Source organism: Triticum aestivum, chromosome 6A (genome assembly GCF_018294505.1).
Source record: "Triticum aestivum cultivar Chinese Spring chromosome 6A, IWGSC CS RefSeq v2.1, whole genome shotgun sequence".
Taxonomy (NCBI): domain Eukaryota; kingdom Viridiplantae; phylum Streptophyta; class Magnoliopsida; order Poales; family Poaceae; genus Triticum; species Triticum aestivum.
Genome location: NC_057809.1, coordinates 170,723,378 through 170,737,940, shown reverse-complemented (window position 1 = coordinate 170,737,940; position 14,563 = coordinate 170,723,378). Strand labels below are relative to the sequence as shown.

The 14,563-nt window shown below is 48.2% G+C and overlaps 2 protein-coding genes across 4 annotated transcripts; one reads left to right on the top strand and one right to left on the bottom strand.

Moving 5' to 3' along the window:
* Positions 1 to 3,236: 3,236 nt before the first annotated feature.
* LOC123132649 (protein STRUBBELIG-RECEPTOR FAMILY 8) lies at positions 3,237 to 10,337 on the top strand. Of its 3 annotated transcripts, none has more exons than XM_044552485.1 (17): positions 3,237 to 3,692; positions 4,172 to 4,319; positions 4,420 to 4,491; positions 4,599 to 4,664; positions 4,768 to 4,839; positions 4,926 to 4,997; positions 5,611 to 5,682; positions 5,770 to 5,835; positions 5,916 to 5,981; positions 6,099 to 6,475; positions 6,770 to 7,029; positions 7,536 to 7,807; positions 8,112 to 8,253; positions 8,688 to 8,827; positions 8,894 to 9,050; positions 9,539 to 9,683; positions 9,761 to 10,337. In XM_044552485.1, the coding sequence occupies exons 1-17, from the start codon at positions 3,584 to 3,586 to the stop codon at positions 9,907 to 9,909; spliced, it is 2,385 nt and encodes a 794-aa protein (XP_044408420.1). In that variant the 5' UTR covers positions 3,237 to 3,583; the 3' UTR covers positions 9,910 to 10,337. The 3 variants fall into 3 exon arrangements, with proteins under 3 accessions (XP_044408420.1, XP_044408419.1, XP_044408421.1); XM_044552484.1 differs by having other exon boundaries at positions 3,239 to 3,692; positions 9,536 to 9,683; XM_044552486.1 differs by having other exon boundaries at positions 3,240 to 3,692; positions 9,536 to 9,683; positions 9,757 to 10,337.
* A 122-nt stretch (positions 10,338 to 10,459) lies between these two features.
* On the bottom strand, positions 10,460 to 13,987 carry LOC123132647 (lipoxygenase 2.3, chloroplastic). The gene is made up of 6 exons (XM_044552483.1): positions 13,491 to 13,987; positions 13,099 to 13,364; positions 12,755 to 12,992; positions 12,338 to 12,667; positions 12,159 to 12,244; positions 10,460 to 12,049 (listed from the first exon to the last, which is right to left on the bottom strand). The coding sequence occupies exons 1-6, from the start codon at positions 13,840 to 13,842 to the stop codon at positions 10,616 to 10,618; spliced, it is 2,706 nt and encodes a 901-aa protein (XP_044408418.1). The 5' UTR covers positions 13,843 to 13,987; the 3' UTR covers positions 10,460 to 10,615.
* Between the last annotated feature and the right edge of the window lie 576 nt (positions 13,988 to 14,563).

Sequence of the window (14,563 nt, the reverse complement as noted above, 5' to 3'; positions counted from 1 at the left end):
CTCCCTCATGTTTCCTTTTGCAGAAAAGAAAAGAGAGAAAAAAAGAGAGGTTAGGAAAAGATTTATGCATGGGGTAATTTCTCCCGGTCTCATAAAAATGAGCTTAAACCCAGAAAAATGGAGTGGGCAAGAATGCAAGATCTAAATTCAAAATCATTTGAATTTAATCCAAAAGGTTTGAACAAGGGCTAGTAAATGAAGGTGTCCAAAAATGTTCGGATTTTTGGCAGAGCTCCGAAAATGACGAAAGAATTTATGGACTAAGTTCGAGGCCAAGGGTTGTGATAACAAAGCCATTAGGATTTGCAAGTGTGTTATAGTGAATTTAAAATTAAAGAAATATTGAATATATCTCCCTACTATCGGGAGGATATGTTATAAAGAGAATCACCATGTGAATTCCCTCGATTTAAATGGATCAAAGATCCATGCAATTTTATTTAAGTGAGTTTTAAAACGGGTTGCATGATGACATGATGCAATGCACATGATGCAAAGATGAATGCAAAGAACCAAACAAAACACACAACGAAACCCTGGAAACCCTGAAAGGCAACTGAAGCTCCGGTCTTGGGGCGTCACACCCTTGGAGGAGGGGCCAAGTCTACGCCCCAGCCCTCCCCTTGCCTCCTGTAAATAGTGGGGGGAGGGAGGGAGGTGCTAGACACACAAAATCCCACGGCCCGGCGTCATCCCTACCTCTCCCAAAACTCTGTTTTCTCCTTAGATTGGTTCCAGCAGCGTTTGGTGAAGCCCTGTTGGGCTTGCACTACCACTATCTCCACCATGCCATTGTGCTGGTTGAGATCCCATCTACTTCTCCTCTCTTGCTTGCTGGATCAATAAGGAGGAGACGTCATCGAGCCACGCGTGTGCTGAACGCGGAGGTGTCATCCGTTCGACGCTATATTGGATTGGATTGTGATTGGATCTCGAAGATTATGACTACATCAACCGCGTTATATATGCTTCCACTCTCGGTCTATAAGGGTATGTAGACACACTCCCCTCTCGTTGTTATGCATCTTCTAGATTAGATCTTGGGTGTTTCGTAGGAATTTATTGATTTTCATGCAACGCTCCCCATCAAATACGTGTATTCGTCAATATTTTTGTCATGGAAGGCCACTTCCATGACATCAAATATTTTTTATTGGGACAAAATGTCACATAAGTGTCTTTTCTTGTAGTGTATGTTCGGTATATGTGGACATGACCTGAAACACCTTCCAGACAATAATTAATAGCGGGATATAGCCACCCATGTTAGTTCCCACATAGAGACAAAAATCTTTGTCGAGAAAGCCTATTGTTTCCGTGTACAGTTCCTGATGCTTCATGATACGTTTACAAAGCCCGATGCGGAATAGTATTTTCGTGATCAACACATTGGTCACTATACCTGTTATCCTTGCCATCGATTTTGTTTCTTTTTTCTCCTTTTCATATTCTTGTATCACTGTGATCATTATCACTGTGTCCGGCCATATCTTAATGGATAATACCGAGTGGTCCTAGAGAGTATCTCTCCATTATTGGAGGAGCAAATCCTAGTTTTAAATCATCGTGAACCTTGACATATTTCTTCTCGCATACCCGTAATTTAACTTTCTGATCTCCGCCCGCTCAACGGCCATCACTTCAACTATACCCCATTGATTTGTGAGAGATTTGAGGCTACGTTGCATTCTCTGCCCAATATTTAATATGAAATGTTCCTCGATGCACGTCCAATACTTTCTGCCGTTAATCCTTCCCGATGATCACATCAAGAGAGATATCTTGCCATGCCCAGACAAGCGCAACATCCTCATCGAGCTTAAAGCTGCTTCCTTGAATTGTCTTCTTCTTTGACGAGTTGGTGGCGTCGAGTTGACCAAATTTCGTATTGTGGGCCGACTCATGATCCAAAAGTGGCAATGATGCACCCTCAAGATCGTTTGCCACGGAATCACCAATCATATTATTCATAAATGATTCCTCTTATAGGGTCAATCCCCCCAAATTCAGAAAATCATCGCTAAATCACAAACATTACACATTTGCCAACAATTTTGCATAATCACCTCACACTCAATCGAACGAAAACCTAAAAATACAAGGTAAATGATTGCTCTTTTGACCTCATAGTCGTTGCTGATCCAGTGCGCGACTGGGAATCCACCCTTGTTTCGCCAGCTGCAGGGAGGAAGCAAGGAGGGGCAAAGGCACCATTGTTTCCCTTCCCTTTCTTCTTCCATGGGCCCCTTCGCTGAGACCATTGTGGCCCTGACGGAGGGAGGCTGCTGCCTCCAGGTGGCCACATAGGCACCTCCGGTCCGGACTATTCGTCTACAGGGTCGAGGTCGACCGTGGAAAATGCAGGAGGTGTTGGAGACACGACCGTTGAAGTCTCCGGATCCGACTTCAAAACGATGGGATTAGACACTCATGTCGAGGAGGCGGCCATGGTGTCATTGGCGGGGACCGGGGACGGCGTGAAGCGTTCAACGATGACGCTACGACGAAGAAGAGGAAGCGGCAATGTGGGTTGGAAAAGCAACATGAAGGGGAAATGTCTTTCGTGCCAATCTATTTTTCAGATGGAGTGCACTCCAAATACACCCCCACAATTGTCAGATATAGAGTTTCAAGGATGAAATGGCGACTCTACTATGACCTTTTTAATCAATTTTATCGTATTATTGGTTATATGACAACTATGTTTTTTCTATTTTGAAAAACATATGACGACATTGCTAAAGTTGCTATTATACTGCTTAAGTGAATGCCGAAAGATAGCCACGGTCTTGTGTAGACCGGGACTAGTCCTGGCCATGGGAAGCCCAGCCCGAAAATGCTTGACCCGGCCCGACGCTGCTCCCGGGCTGGGCTCGGGCCTAGATTTTGAGCTCGACGGCCGGGCCCGCGCCTATCATTTTTGCATTTTTTGAAGGGGCCGGCCCAAGGCCCGGCAGGCTTTTACGTGTTTGGGCCGGACTTGGTCCCAAAAAACAGGCCCGATGGCCGGGTCAAACCCGGGCCTTGGTTTTTTGCCTCGGGCCTGGCTAGGCCCGGCCCGAGGTTTGGCCAGGTATATCTGGGACCCATCATGCTGTTTTCATTTCTCCACCCTTCTCCTTCCCGCCCAATTCCACCGCCTCAAACCCCTCCACGCATCCCACCCCGTAACGGCCTACCACTCACGCGCCCGTCACGTGACCTGACCGCCTCTGTTCTCTTCCTCCTCTCTCTCTCTCTCTCTCTCTCTCTCTCCCCCTTCATCCTTCCTCTTCCCTCCCGAAGCACAGAAGCCTCCGGTCCATTTCAAAACCCTAAACCCTCGCCACCGAAGCGAGCGAATCCCCGCAGTTTCGCGGGCCTCTGCGGGCGATTCTTACCCGCTCCGGTCGCCCGGATTCTCCGATTCGCGCCCGCATTGCTCGGTCCGGCCGCGATCCCGCGGGAATCGTCGCGGATTTGGGCGAGGAGTTCGATTGAGCGGCGTCGCGCCCGGATCCCCTGAAGCTTCTAGAACATCCTATGCCGTGTGGCTACGGTGCGGTAGGATCCTCTAGCTCCGGCTTCGCTGGAACCTGCGCGGATGCGGGGCGCGCGTGGCGTCGGAGTGGCCGCGGCGCGTCATCTCCTCGCCGCGGTGGTGCTGTGGGCCGCGTTTTCCTCCGCCGCGTCGTTCACTGATCCCTCCGACGGTACGATTTCTCACCCATCACCCGTGGCGATCGACCTCTTACCCCGCGACGCCTCTACTCTGCGCGCGCGTGTGATTGCGGTCGCTGGTTCTCTGTGCCGTGCGCACACCTGTGGTCTGGTTTGTATAGCAGCGCGGGAGCCTTGCGCGCTGGTGGATTGATGCGCGTGTGTGCGTGCAAACTCTGGCTTGCGCGCGCTTCTGCTCGTGCCTGTACGCGCTCGCACAAACATTCAGATCTGGGGTCATTGGATATGGTTGCGTGATGGGCACATGTGTGTGTTAGTGCTTGGAAATAGCTTGTCTTACCGCATCGATGATGTACTTATGCAGTACAAAAAACGAGTGGGCATGTTTTTGTGCTTGTAAGCACTTCCCTTTGTGCAATGGCTGTGTGTGATGCTATCCTGCTGTCTGTCTGTATGTTGCTGCTTTCTAACAGGTTTACTGCTTTGTTGCCGTTCTTTGGTTACCGTGCAGCGATCGGGATCTGGGCACTATATCGCGCACTGGAGTCACCATGGCAGCTTTCTGGGTGGACATCCATGGGTGGTGACCCCTGCGGCGGGGATGGGGAACGTGGATCGTGGCATGGGGTCTTTTGCAAGGACTCGTGTGTCGTGGCTATGTAATCCCCGTTCAATTCTTAATTTATCAATCAGTTTTGCCTGTAAATTTATAGGACTGTTTGTTTTATTTTTGCTTTTTTTTATGTTACTTCCATGCAGAAATATTAGTGGGCTTGGGGTTGGTGGCTGGCTTGGCCCAGAGCTGCTCAAACTCCACTCTTTAAAAGAGCTGTAAGCTTCCTTATACAAAATTTGTGCTATCTGTTAACCGATCATGATTCTGCAATTTCTGACACAAATTTTTTGGTTCCTGGTGCTTTGATGCCTCATGTTGGTAGGGATGTGAGCTTCAACAACATCGCTGGTGAAATCCCACCCACTTTGCCTCCAAATGTGGAATACCTGTATATTCTTCTTGTCCTTTTTGCCTACCCTCTTTAAGCTGGGTCGAATACATTTAAATATGGAATGTATATGATCTGACTATGGTATGGTGTTCTATTGCAGAAATTTGGCAGCTAACAAGTTTGAGGGAAATATACCACCATCACTACCATATTTGCACTCCCTGAAATATCTGTGAGTTGATTGTTTGGCAATTGGAGCACTTCCTTCTCAAAATTTGGTTGCAGAATCAACTGATTGATCTGTAATTTCGATTGCAGGAATCTCAGCTATAATAAGCTCTCTGGAATAGTTGGTGATGTTTTTGTTAACATGGAAAGCTTAGTTACAATGTATGGTTCCCATATCTTGATTAATGATTACTTCATCACTTCTGAAACATACATCTCTTGTGAAATAAATGAGTTATTTCGTTGCACTTTGACCTGCAACATGCTGGTTGCAGCCTATTGTGCATAGATTTGTAACCTGGAACATCTCCATTCAGTATACCACTAAATGAATCATCAGATATACTCCCTCCGTCCGAAAATACTTGTCATCAAAACGAATAAAAGGGGATGTATCTAGATGTATTTTAGTTCTAGATACATCTCTTTTTGTCCATTTTGATGACAAGTGTTTTCGGACGGAGGGAGTAGTATGCAACTGTCAGGTGAAATGCTTCGTGCGCATCAAGTTGTTATAAACTTCTTGCAGTTCTTTTTGTCCAAATATCTGTTCTAGAACAATCTTTCAGCTCATTTTTTATGCTAATAAAACCACATATTTTTAATCGCAATGGAACAAACACATGCACACACACACATTTTGAAGCTAAAGTACTTTTTTTTGCATCTTTCTTGCTCTGATCCACTATTTCTCAAAATTATTTTAGTCACAGATCTTTTAGTATTTTGACCTTTCTGTCACTTAGACTCATATTTGTTCCCTCAACTCTTTCAGGGACTTGTCATTCAACTCTTTCGATGGTGACCTGCCACGATCATTTAGTTCATTGAACAACCTTCACTATCTGTAATAATGATGTCCCTTCTGTGCTATTTCATGCACACACAGCTGTAGGAATTGTCTAATCAAAAGTTTCCTTGCATGCTTTTGCAGTTATTTACAGCATAATGAGTTTACCGGATCTGTGATTTTGTTAGCAGACCTTCCATTGGTAGCACTGTAAGAAATTTGACTGGGCTGCACTTATACTTTATTTGCCATCTTATCAATTAATGCTGATGATCATCAACTTCTTGCAGCAACATTGAGAATAATCACTTCAGCGGTTATGTGCCTGGAACTTTTGAGTTCATTTCTGAGTTGAGGTACTGAACTCTGTTATATATTGCCCACCTTGTCACCCTTGAGGATCTTGTGCGTATCTGTATGTCTGACTTCATATCTAGTACAATATGTGATTAACCTTCTGGTTAATATTCCAGGATTGATGGGAACCATTTTCAACCAGGTTTCAAACCTTCATCGTCCTCATTTTCTAGGACCATTCATTCACCTCCACCCCCACATCATCCTCGACCTCCATCTCCACCTCCACCTCCACCTTCACCAGCAGTCAAGCAGAACTCAAAACGCGGGCCAAAACCTCTGCAACCTTTTGTGAGCTATGCTTCTCTGCACAGTCCTAGCCACCATAGGAAGTCACACTCTCGAGTGACAGCTGCTGCAATAGCTAGCGTTGTTTGCACAATGTTTGCACTCTTCATTGTTGGATTGGTTCTGAAAAGCCGGAAAGGTGGTACATGTGGCCCAAAGAGCACCGCTGACAATATCAAGTCTTTACCAGCCAATTTGGAAGGAGGTAACACTGGCACTTTATTAGTTTCTTCAAACCAATTTATGCAGTGGTAGTTGATTGTCAATTGATCATACAAATATTTTTGTTTGTTTTGGTTATTGTTATCATTAATCTACTGTAAAATATGACAGTAATCATTGATCCTAAACCCTTGTACTTTTGAATGCTTATTCATGAAATGGCATATCAAATTCATCCACATACATATCGTTTTCAACTTCGCATACTGCATTGTAATGTTTTATTAAGCCAGACTTGCATTCTTCCATTTAATTAGAATTCATTTGTCAATTGCAGTCCCTAAAGCAAATGAGGTCCTGAACTCTTGGAGTTCTCTTATGAATGGCCATGATACTTCCTCTAGCAATAATGATAGCATTATACCTGGAAGAGTTCCCAAAAGGAAAAGTTGTGCTAAGACATCTAAAAATCTTGCACCTGCAAAACAGTTTCTGGCAGTTGACATTATGGCGGCTACCCGGAACTTCAATGAAGAATGCCTTATCGGTGAAGGTTTCACTGGCCGAGTTTACAGAGGTGATTTTCCTGATGGCCAGGTATCGTCTCTTATCATAAGAAACGTATCATTATCAACTTTCTACTCCCTCTGTCCCAAAATAAGTATTTCAGCCTTAGTACAACTTTGTACTGAAGTTAGTACAAAGTTGAGACACTTATTTTGGGACAGAGGGAGCATATTATTAATGTGTTATTCTAGAATAAGCTCTCAAGTCTAATTTCTGTAGCTTGTATTTTAGATTCCTAATAGTTGACTTCTTTATCTGGTTTTATTGACTAAACTAAATTGAACCGTTTCCTTTCCTCATCGACAAGACATCTCATCATGCAGTATTGAGGACCGTAGCTATGCTTATGCTTGTTGTCTTGATAAGGTCAATGTACAAGGAGCACACCATTCTTAGTCTCACATGTCACTTTTAAAACTGTGATTTTCTTTCAGCGGTTTATTAGATAGTGATTTCCTAAGTAGCGAAGGTATCAAATTTGTACGAGTCATTTGTTATGTATATTTTACGTCATGCATTTGTCATTGTACGCACAGCTGCTGGCTATCAAGAAGATCAACATGATAGATTTATCATTGTCAGAACAAGATGAGCTCATGGACATTCTCGGGAATATGTCCAGATTAAAGCACCCTAATATATCTTCGCTTGTGGGCTACTGTGTGGAGTTTGGGCATTGTGTGCTTTTATATGAGTATGCAGAAAATGGTTCTCTTGAAGATCTTCTGTTTTCAGCAGCCACAAGGTCGAGGGCTTTGTCATGGAAAGCTCGGATGAAGATTGCTCTTGGGGTTACCTATGCTCTAGAGTAAGTACATTCTGTCTCATTGGGTTCCCACCAAATCGTCTAATCAGTTTTATTTTATGCTGCAGAGTAATTAATTACACCTACCTTGTACTCCCTCTGTCCGAAAAAGCTTGTCCCAAGCTTGTCCCTCAAATGGATGTATCTAGCACTAACTTGATGCTAGATACATCCATTTGAGGGACAAGTTTTTTCGAACGGAGGGAGTATTATTTTTCGTAGTTTAGTTGCACACATGCAAAATTATTAGACTTTTATACTGGAACTGGAATTTCTGGATTTTTATATCTATGTTAGCTCTCTGCAGATACATACATTTGATGTGCTCCCCTCCATTTGCCCATGGAAATATTAAAGCTACAAATATTTTACTTGACGCTCAGCTCATGCCCTACCTCAGTCACTGTGGGTTAGCGAAGTTCAGCCATTTTGTCAGCGCCACAAGAATGGTCAGTGCTCAGTAACCAAAGATAGTATTGCTACTTTATGATCTTTTCAAGAAAGCATGTTGATGCCGTTAATTTACCTGATCATTTTGAGGACACTTAAATGATCTGGATGCATTTTAGAACCTAAAACATAGAACTGCTCTATCTCTCTTTCTCTCAGATTAGAATTTTCTCATTCAGTGTCAAGCTAGATTACCGAACACTCGTACATGTAACATGTGGTAATCCTGAAGTTTTGGGGTAATATTTGCATAGGAGAGATTCCCCTCTAACCAATTGAAACCCGTTAATCTACCCATGTCCTTCCCATCCAAATATACACAATAGGCCGCAGCATCTGATTTATCCAGTTTGAATGATATACTGCACAGTCTGCACTATATAAAATAAAATTGATTTGTTGGCCATTTAACATGTCCTCATTCCGGAAGCAGGATTCAGAAGCCCTCAGTGGTGCTAAAGGCTATGCTGCTCCTGAGGCTAATGGTTCAGGAACAGATATAATCAAAGCTGATATTTACAGTTTTGGCGTGATATTGCTTGTGCTTTTGACTGGGCAAAAGGCTTTTGATAGGTATGTTATCACTTGCACTTGTGCTACTAGCAGTCTGGTTTGCTGAAAGTTTATTGTCTTCTTCAGTTCAAGAGGGCCGAATGATCAGTTTCTAGTTGATTGGGCATCTCCTCATCTCCATGACCTTAATTCTCTGGGAAGAATAACGGATCCAAGAATACGTGGCTCTATGCCACCTAAAGCTATTTCTGCATTAGGCAACATCATCTTGCTTTGCATCAAGGTAGTTTTCCATTCTCTTTTCTGGTACACTCTGTTCTGTAGTTTCTTATCCTTGCTGGCAGCTATCAAGGTGAAAACTCAAATACTGCCCATGCTGCTATGGCAAATGCTTAGAACATGTTAATAGAAACGAAAGGCATTATAGCTGAAATGTCTAGAGCCACTACAATGTCTAATGCTCACTGCATTCACCAACTGTATTTCAGGACAATTTTCTACGAGCAGTACTCCCTCCTTTAGTTAAAGGAAGAGCTTTATTGTCTCCTGGACTCTTCATAAAAAATTGATGCACAGAGCCTTAAATATTTACAAAGTCACTAAGCATGTGCCAAATGGCACCCCAAAAGAAAAAAAGAAATAGAAACAAAAGATATTACATAGTAGACTGGACAACTGACAGCTCGAGTATTACATAATCTATTAATTGACCGCACCCGCACATCCATGTTTCGATCAGTACTTATGTTATTTCTTCCTTCAATGCAGCAGTCACCGGATTCCCGCCCGCCGATGAAAGTCATAACAGACAAATTAGTAAAGCTTGTCCAGAGCAACACGGTAAATAAGTTGGAGGCTGATGCTCAGGACCCCTCTTTCATAACAACCCGACCATATTTTGAGCCATCCTCCACCGGTAACTCACTTGATAGTGCAGCTTCTTTTTTATACTCTTCACATCGTAGTCTTAATTTGATTGCTGTGATCAGTCAGCCAGGGTGCAACTGAGAGCTGCATCTCCCAGTGACGAAGACATGCTCTTCTCAAATTTTGCCAGATGTTGTTATACTTTGTGTTGTCGAGGTAGCTCCGAGTATATGAAGCGTCACATCTCTTTACAATTTTCTGTCGATGCCAATTGACGACAGCCAAAACTGCTGCACTGAGACGTGCTGACTGCAGAAGACACTATGTGATGCTCGACTACGGGGGGAAGTAAGCAAAGTAAACTCTGCTCCCCTGCTTCACTCTGGTTGAAAAGTCATGCAAGCATGGCAATCAGTATTATTAGCGTTTTGTCTCATGTATTGCTTGGTTGGACTCAGTTTGGCTCACATGGGATGCTGCTAGGAGTGCTCTTGTAAGTAGTGATTCCAAGGGGCAGATCCACGTATACCCATTCTCCACTTATGTAGTTCTGTCCATATAACCCTTAAGTCTTGTAAATGTGTGGACAAGAATCTCGTTAGCCAGTCGACACTGGCCCCAAACACAGGATCTGATGTGGGCTGGTCCTGATCTTACAATGCTGCTGGGTTCACATGTCTTGATGTGATTGTTTTGTTTTGTATGGCATGCTCCAAATGATACGGTACAGTATGATCTGTCCAGGAATGCAATTAGATGCCCACTCTTTCTTACCTTAATTAGGATTTTTTTGGTTGCGAATTACCTAATTAGGATTCGACGAGGTCACAATTCAAATAACCTTATTAGTACTACTAGTAGATGCCTCTCCCGCCCCCCGTCATGCACGGGACGGGAGCAATCGCTGCTGGGTGCGTACATGGTGTACATCTTATTCCTAAATAATCCTACATGCAATGATCTCTTATCCTGGGGACCCTATCAGATGGAGATGCTGTTGGGGATGCCCCTCCCAGTGACCCCTGGTTCTGAGAACGGCTTGAGCAGCTCGTACGGCACGATGCCGGCGCCGCACCTGTTCTTGTTCTCCGGGTTGTTGTTTCGCTGGTCGATGGTGCCCTCCGCCTCCTTGAGCCTGCCGCTGAACTTCTCGAACGCCGCCTTCACCATGGGCTCTGCCAGCCACGCCGGCTCGGCGTACTCTCCCATGTATTCCTCGTCGGGGGAGTGTGAGGAGAGGATGTCCAGCGTCGCCATCACCTTGATGGCTTGCATCTGCGAGGGGAGGCTCTGCAGCAGCACCTCCTCTGGCCTTGCCATGAACTTCTTCATCTCGTCGTCCCGGCTCTCCTCCACCGGGATGTTCCTCCGCACCACCGTCGGACGGTTGGGGAAGTACCCGGCGTAATGGTACTGCCCGAAGTTGACGGCGGCGTGGTGGCCGGACGTGACCCACATGATGATGGTGAGGATCTGGACGAGGTTCTCCTTGGAGTCGCACACGGGCCACCACGGCTCGTCCTTCTTGTCCGCGTGCCCCTTGGTGCGCACCTCCTCCCACCACGCCCGCAGCTCCTCGTCGCCGGCCACGTCCTCGTCCGACTTGTAGTAGAAGTCCACGTAGTCGGACGCCCACTGCTTGATGGAGCCCCAGATGAGCAGCCCGTCGTCGGCGTACGGGTAGTCCTTGATGGCGAGCTCGAGCTCGCCGTCGTCCCTGCGCACGGCGAGCCCCCGGCTGACGAGGTCCTCCGGCAGCGCCTCCGTGTCGAACTGCCAGGCCGCGCCGTAGGCGACGGAGCTGAGCTCGATGGAGTACCTCCCCGGCCAGAAGGCCTCCTCGATGATGCCGTCGGCGTTGATGAGCGCCTCCCGGGCCAGCGCGTTGATCTCCATGGTGTAGCGGAAGTGCGGGTGCAGCAGGCGGTGCACCGGGTGCATCCGGCTGAGCTGCCGGTTGGTGGCGATGATGTAGGGCTCGACGCAGGCGTGCGTGCGCAGCCAGTGGCTGACCAGCTGGTGGTAGCCGGTGTCGTGGGTCAGCACGTGCGCCTTGGCCAGCTTCCACAGCCACGACTCGGTGGCGTCGGGGCCGTGCGTGAAGGCGCGCTTCCACTGCGGCCTGGTCGGCGACTGAGGCCGCGTCAGCTCGATGGCCAGCGGCATCAGCGTGCCCTCCTCGCTCAGGAAGAAGACGGTGCGGGAGCCGTACAGCGTCGTGTCCGGCAGCTCGCGCACCCTGTGCACGTACGGCAGGAACACGTCGTGGTAGTCCAGCAGGAACAGCCGCTTCTTCTCCACCGCCTCCTCCACCGTCATGCGCCCGTTCATCATCTTCTCCAGGACCTCCTTGGTCAGCGCCGACTCCGCCGGCCCGTACACCGCCGGGTCCAGCTTGCTCACGATGGGGAATTCCTGCACCATGGATGCATGCATGCATGCACTCTCGTTAATTAACTAAGTGAACTTATTAAAAGCAACTTGATCAAAGGCTGTGAAAAATAAAAAATGGTTGATTAATTACCGTGAGGCGGCGGATGCAGATAGGGTTGAGCCCGGCGAGCGTCTGCCTCGCGAACTCCTCGTCTCTGAACCACGAAAATCGGTCCCCTGCAGAAGCGCAAAGTCACGTCACGTATGTGGTCTCAGTAATTAGTTGCTCGATCGTGCTCTGGCGGATCAGGCATGGACGGCGGCGCTCACTCTCAAGCATCTCGGGGACCTCGAAGCGGAGGACGTGCTCGGTGGTGTCCTCGATCATCTGGACGACACGGGGAATGACGTCGTTGATGACGTTGAAGGAGGCGCCGCCGTGCCCGTCGACGGGGAGCGGAATGCCGTCGCTGTAGAGGGCGTCGATGGCCGGGAAGTGCGAGAAACACTGCGAGTTGTTGAGCAGCGGCGCCAGCGCCGGCAGGATGGCGTGCAGCCCCGACCGCAGCGTCGTCGCGCTGAACGTCCGCCCCTTGACGTCCGAGAACTGCTCGTCGCGCGGCACGTACACCGGCGAGCTCCTCTTCTCCGTCTCCGGGTCTATAGCACAACCACCGGCAATCGTTAGAATTTTGAACAAGATTATTTTGCTAACCGCCAGGTAGCAAGGTCGGTGTGCGTACGTACCGTAGAGGGTCTTGGGCCGGCCGGTGCGGCACCGGCGAGGGTAGGGGTGCTCCTTGGTGCCCAGCACGGGGCGTTGGTGGTCGATGTTCTTGTCCGGGTCGCCGAGGTCGTTGTACGTGTCGTAGTCGTAGACGCGCTCGTGGAACTTGCGCTCGCTGTGCCCGTCGCCGCGCAGCTTCTCCAGCTCCTTCTTCCTCAGCGCCTCGATTCCCGGCGGCGTCTGCGACGGCAGGTATGACTGCAACAACATACGCACGCACGCCATGGTTAGTTAGTCCCACAGTTCCATGCGAGCACGGAGAGAGCGTGGGCTCATGGCTAGCTGCTGTTGGCTAATTGCCTACCTTGACGGTGAAGAAGGCGCGCGGCTCGGGGTCGTCGAACTTGGAGTGCACCCAGGAGGCGACGTCGAAGGTGATGGCGGTGCTCTCGTCGCCGCCGGCGATGAGCTTGATGTCCTTGATGAACATCTCCCTGTGGTGCTCGTTCTCCACCAGCACCGCGCCCACCGGCCCGAACGACGCCGGCACCGACATCTTGGCCTCGTACGTCCCCTCCTTGAGCGTCATGTGCGCGAACCCCTTCACTCCCTCCCTCTCCCTTCCCGTCTCTACGCAGCAGAACAACTTTTCTCAGCCATGTGAAAAATTCAAATCAAACGCTGTAGCATGCATGCTCTCTCCTGTCCTGCATGGTGCATGCCATCGTTGTAGCGAGAAAAGATAGAGAGGCTCACTGGGGTCAAGCTCGGAGCTGACGAGCTCGAGCAGCAGCGTCTTGCCGAAGAGGTCCTGGATGTCGTCGAGGCCCCGGGCGACGTACACGGAGGTCGGCGCCTGCGCGGTCACGACGGCCGTCACCGTCAGCGACCTCTCCTTGGTCGTCACGGACGTCGAGACGCCGACGGCCTCCTCGGTCGACGCGCAGCTTATCCTGCGCGCCGTGAGCCGGCGCGCGGAGCCGCTCCTCCCGGCGCCGGACGCCGGCCTCTGCTGGCCGCTCGCGGCCGCCGCCGTGGCGAAGAGCGGCGGCGAGGCAACATTGCTGCTCTGCGCGGAGAGCACCAGCGGCTGCTTCAGATGGATCATGGCTGGCGCGGGCAGGGCTAGCTAGCTGCTGCCGATGGATCGAGCTGGTTCGACCTCTACCTTCTGTTCTTTTGCTGATTAGCCAGTCAGCTAGCTAGGAGGGCAGGCCCCTCTCTCGGCTCTCGCAAGTGCCCTGCGTCCGTGGTAGTATGTGTGCCAGTTTATATTGTTGGATGCGGTGCTCCACGGCGATGTGTTTCTCGTCCGTATGTGTGTCAGTCGTGATGGGCCGTGCAACATGATGATTGGCCGCATACCCGGCTATCTAACCAAATTATTTTTCTTGGAAATAAAAAGTCCATTTGAACTTTGAAGAGGGTGTGTACATAACGCCCTATGGTATATGGCGTGCACCGGACCTTGGTGCACTTGTCTAGAAGTTTACAAAAAAGTGCTGGAAAGAATTGAACCACTGTAAAAGTTCAGAACTTCAAATATAGCTTGTGAAAAAAGAAGAGACGAATCGCGTGTTGAATAGTAAGCTAATCTAGATTTGGTTGTAAATTCCATCGATATCATTTTTGTTTCACAATTGTGCTTTCAGTTAGATTTTGAATACTTTCCATTGTCGTTACTCATTGTTTGCATGCCCTTTGTTTCTTTTTAGAATTTATTGAATTCCTGAATATGATGATTGAGACTGGTGCATCAGATATTTTCTCCTACGAAAAGTTTGAGCGCACGCCACATTTGATCTTTGTGTAGGCAGCTCCAGCAGCCT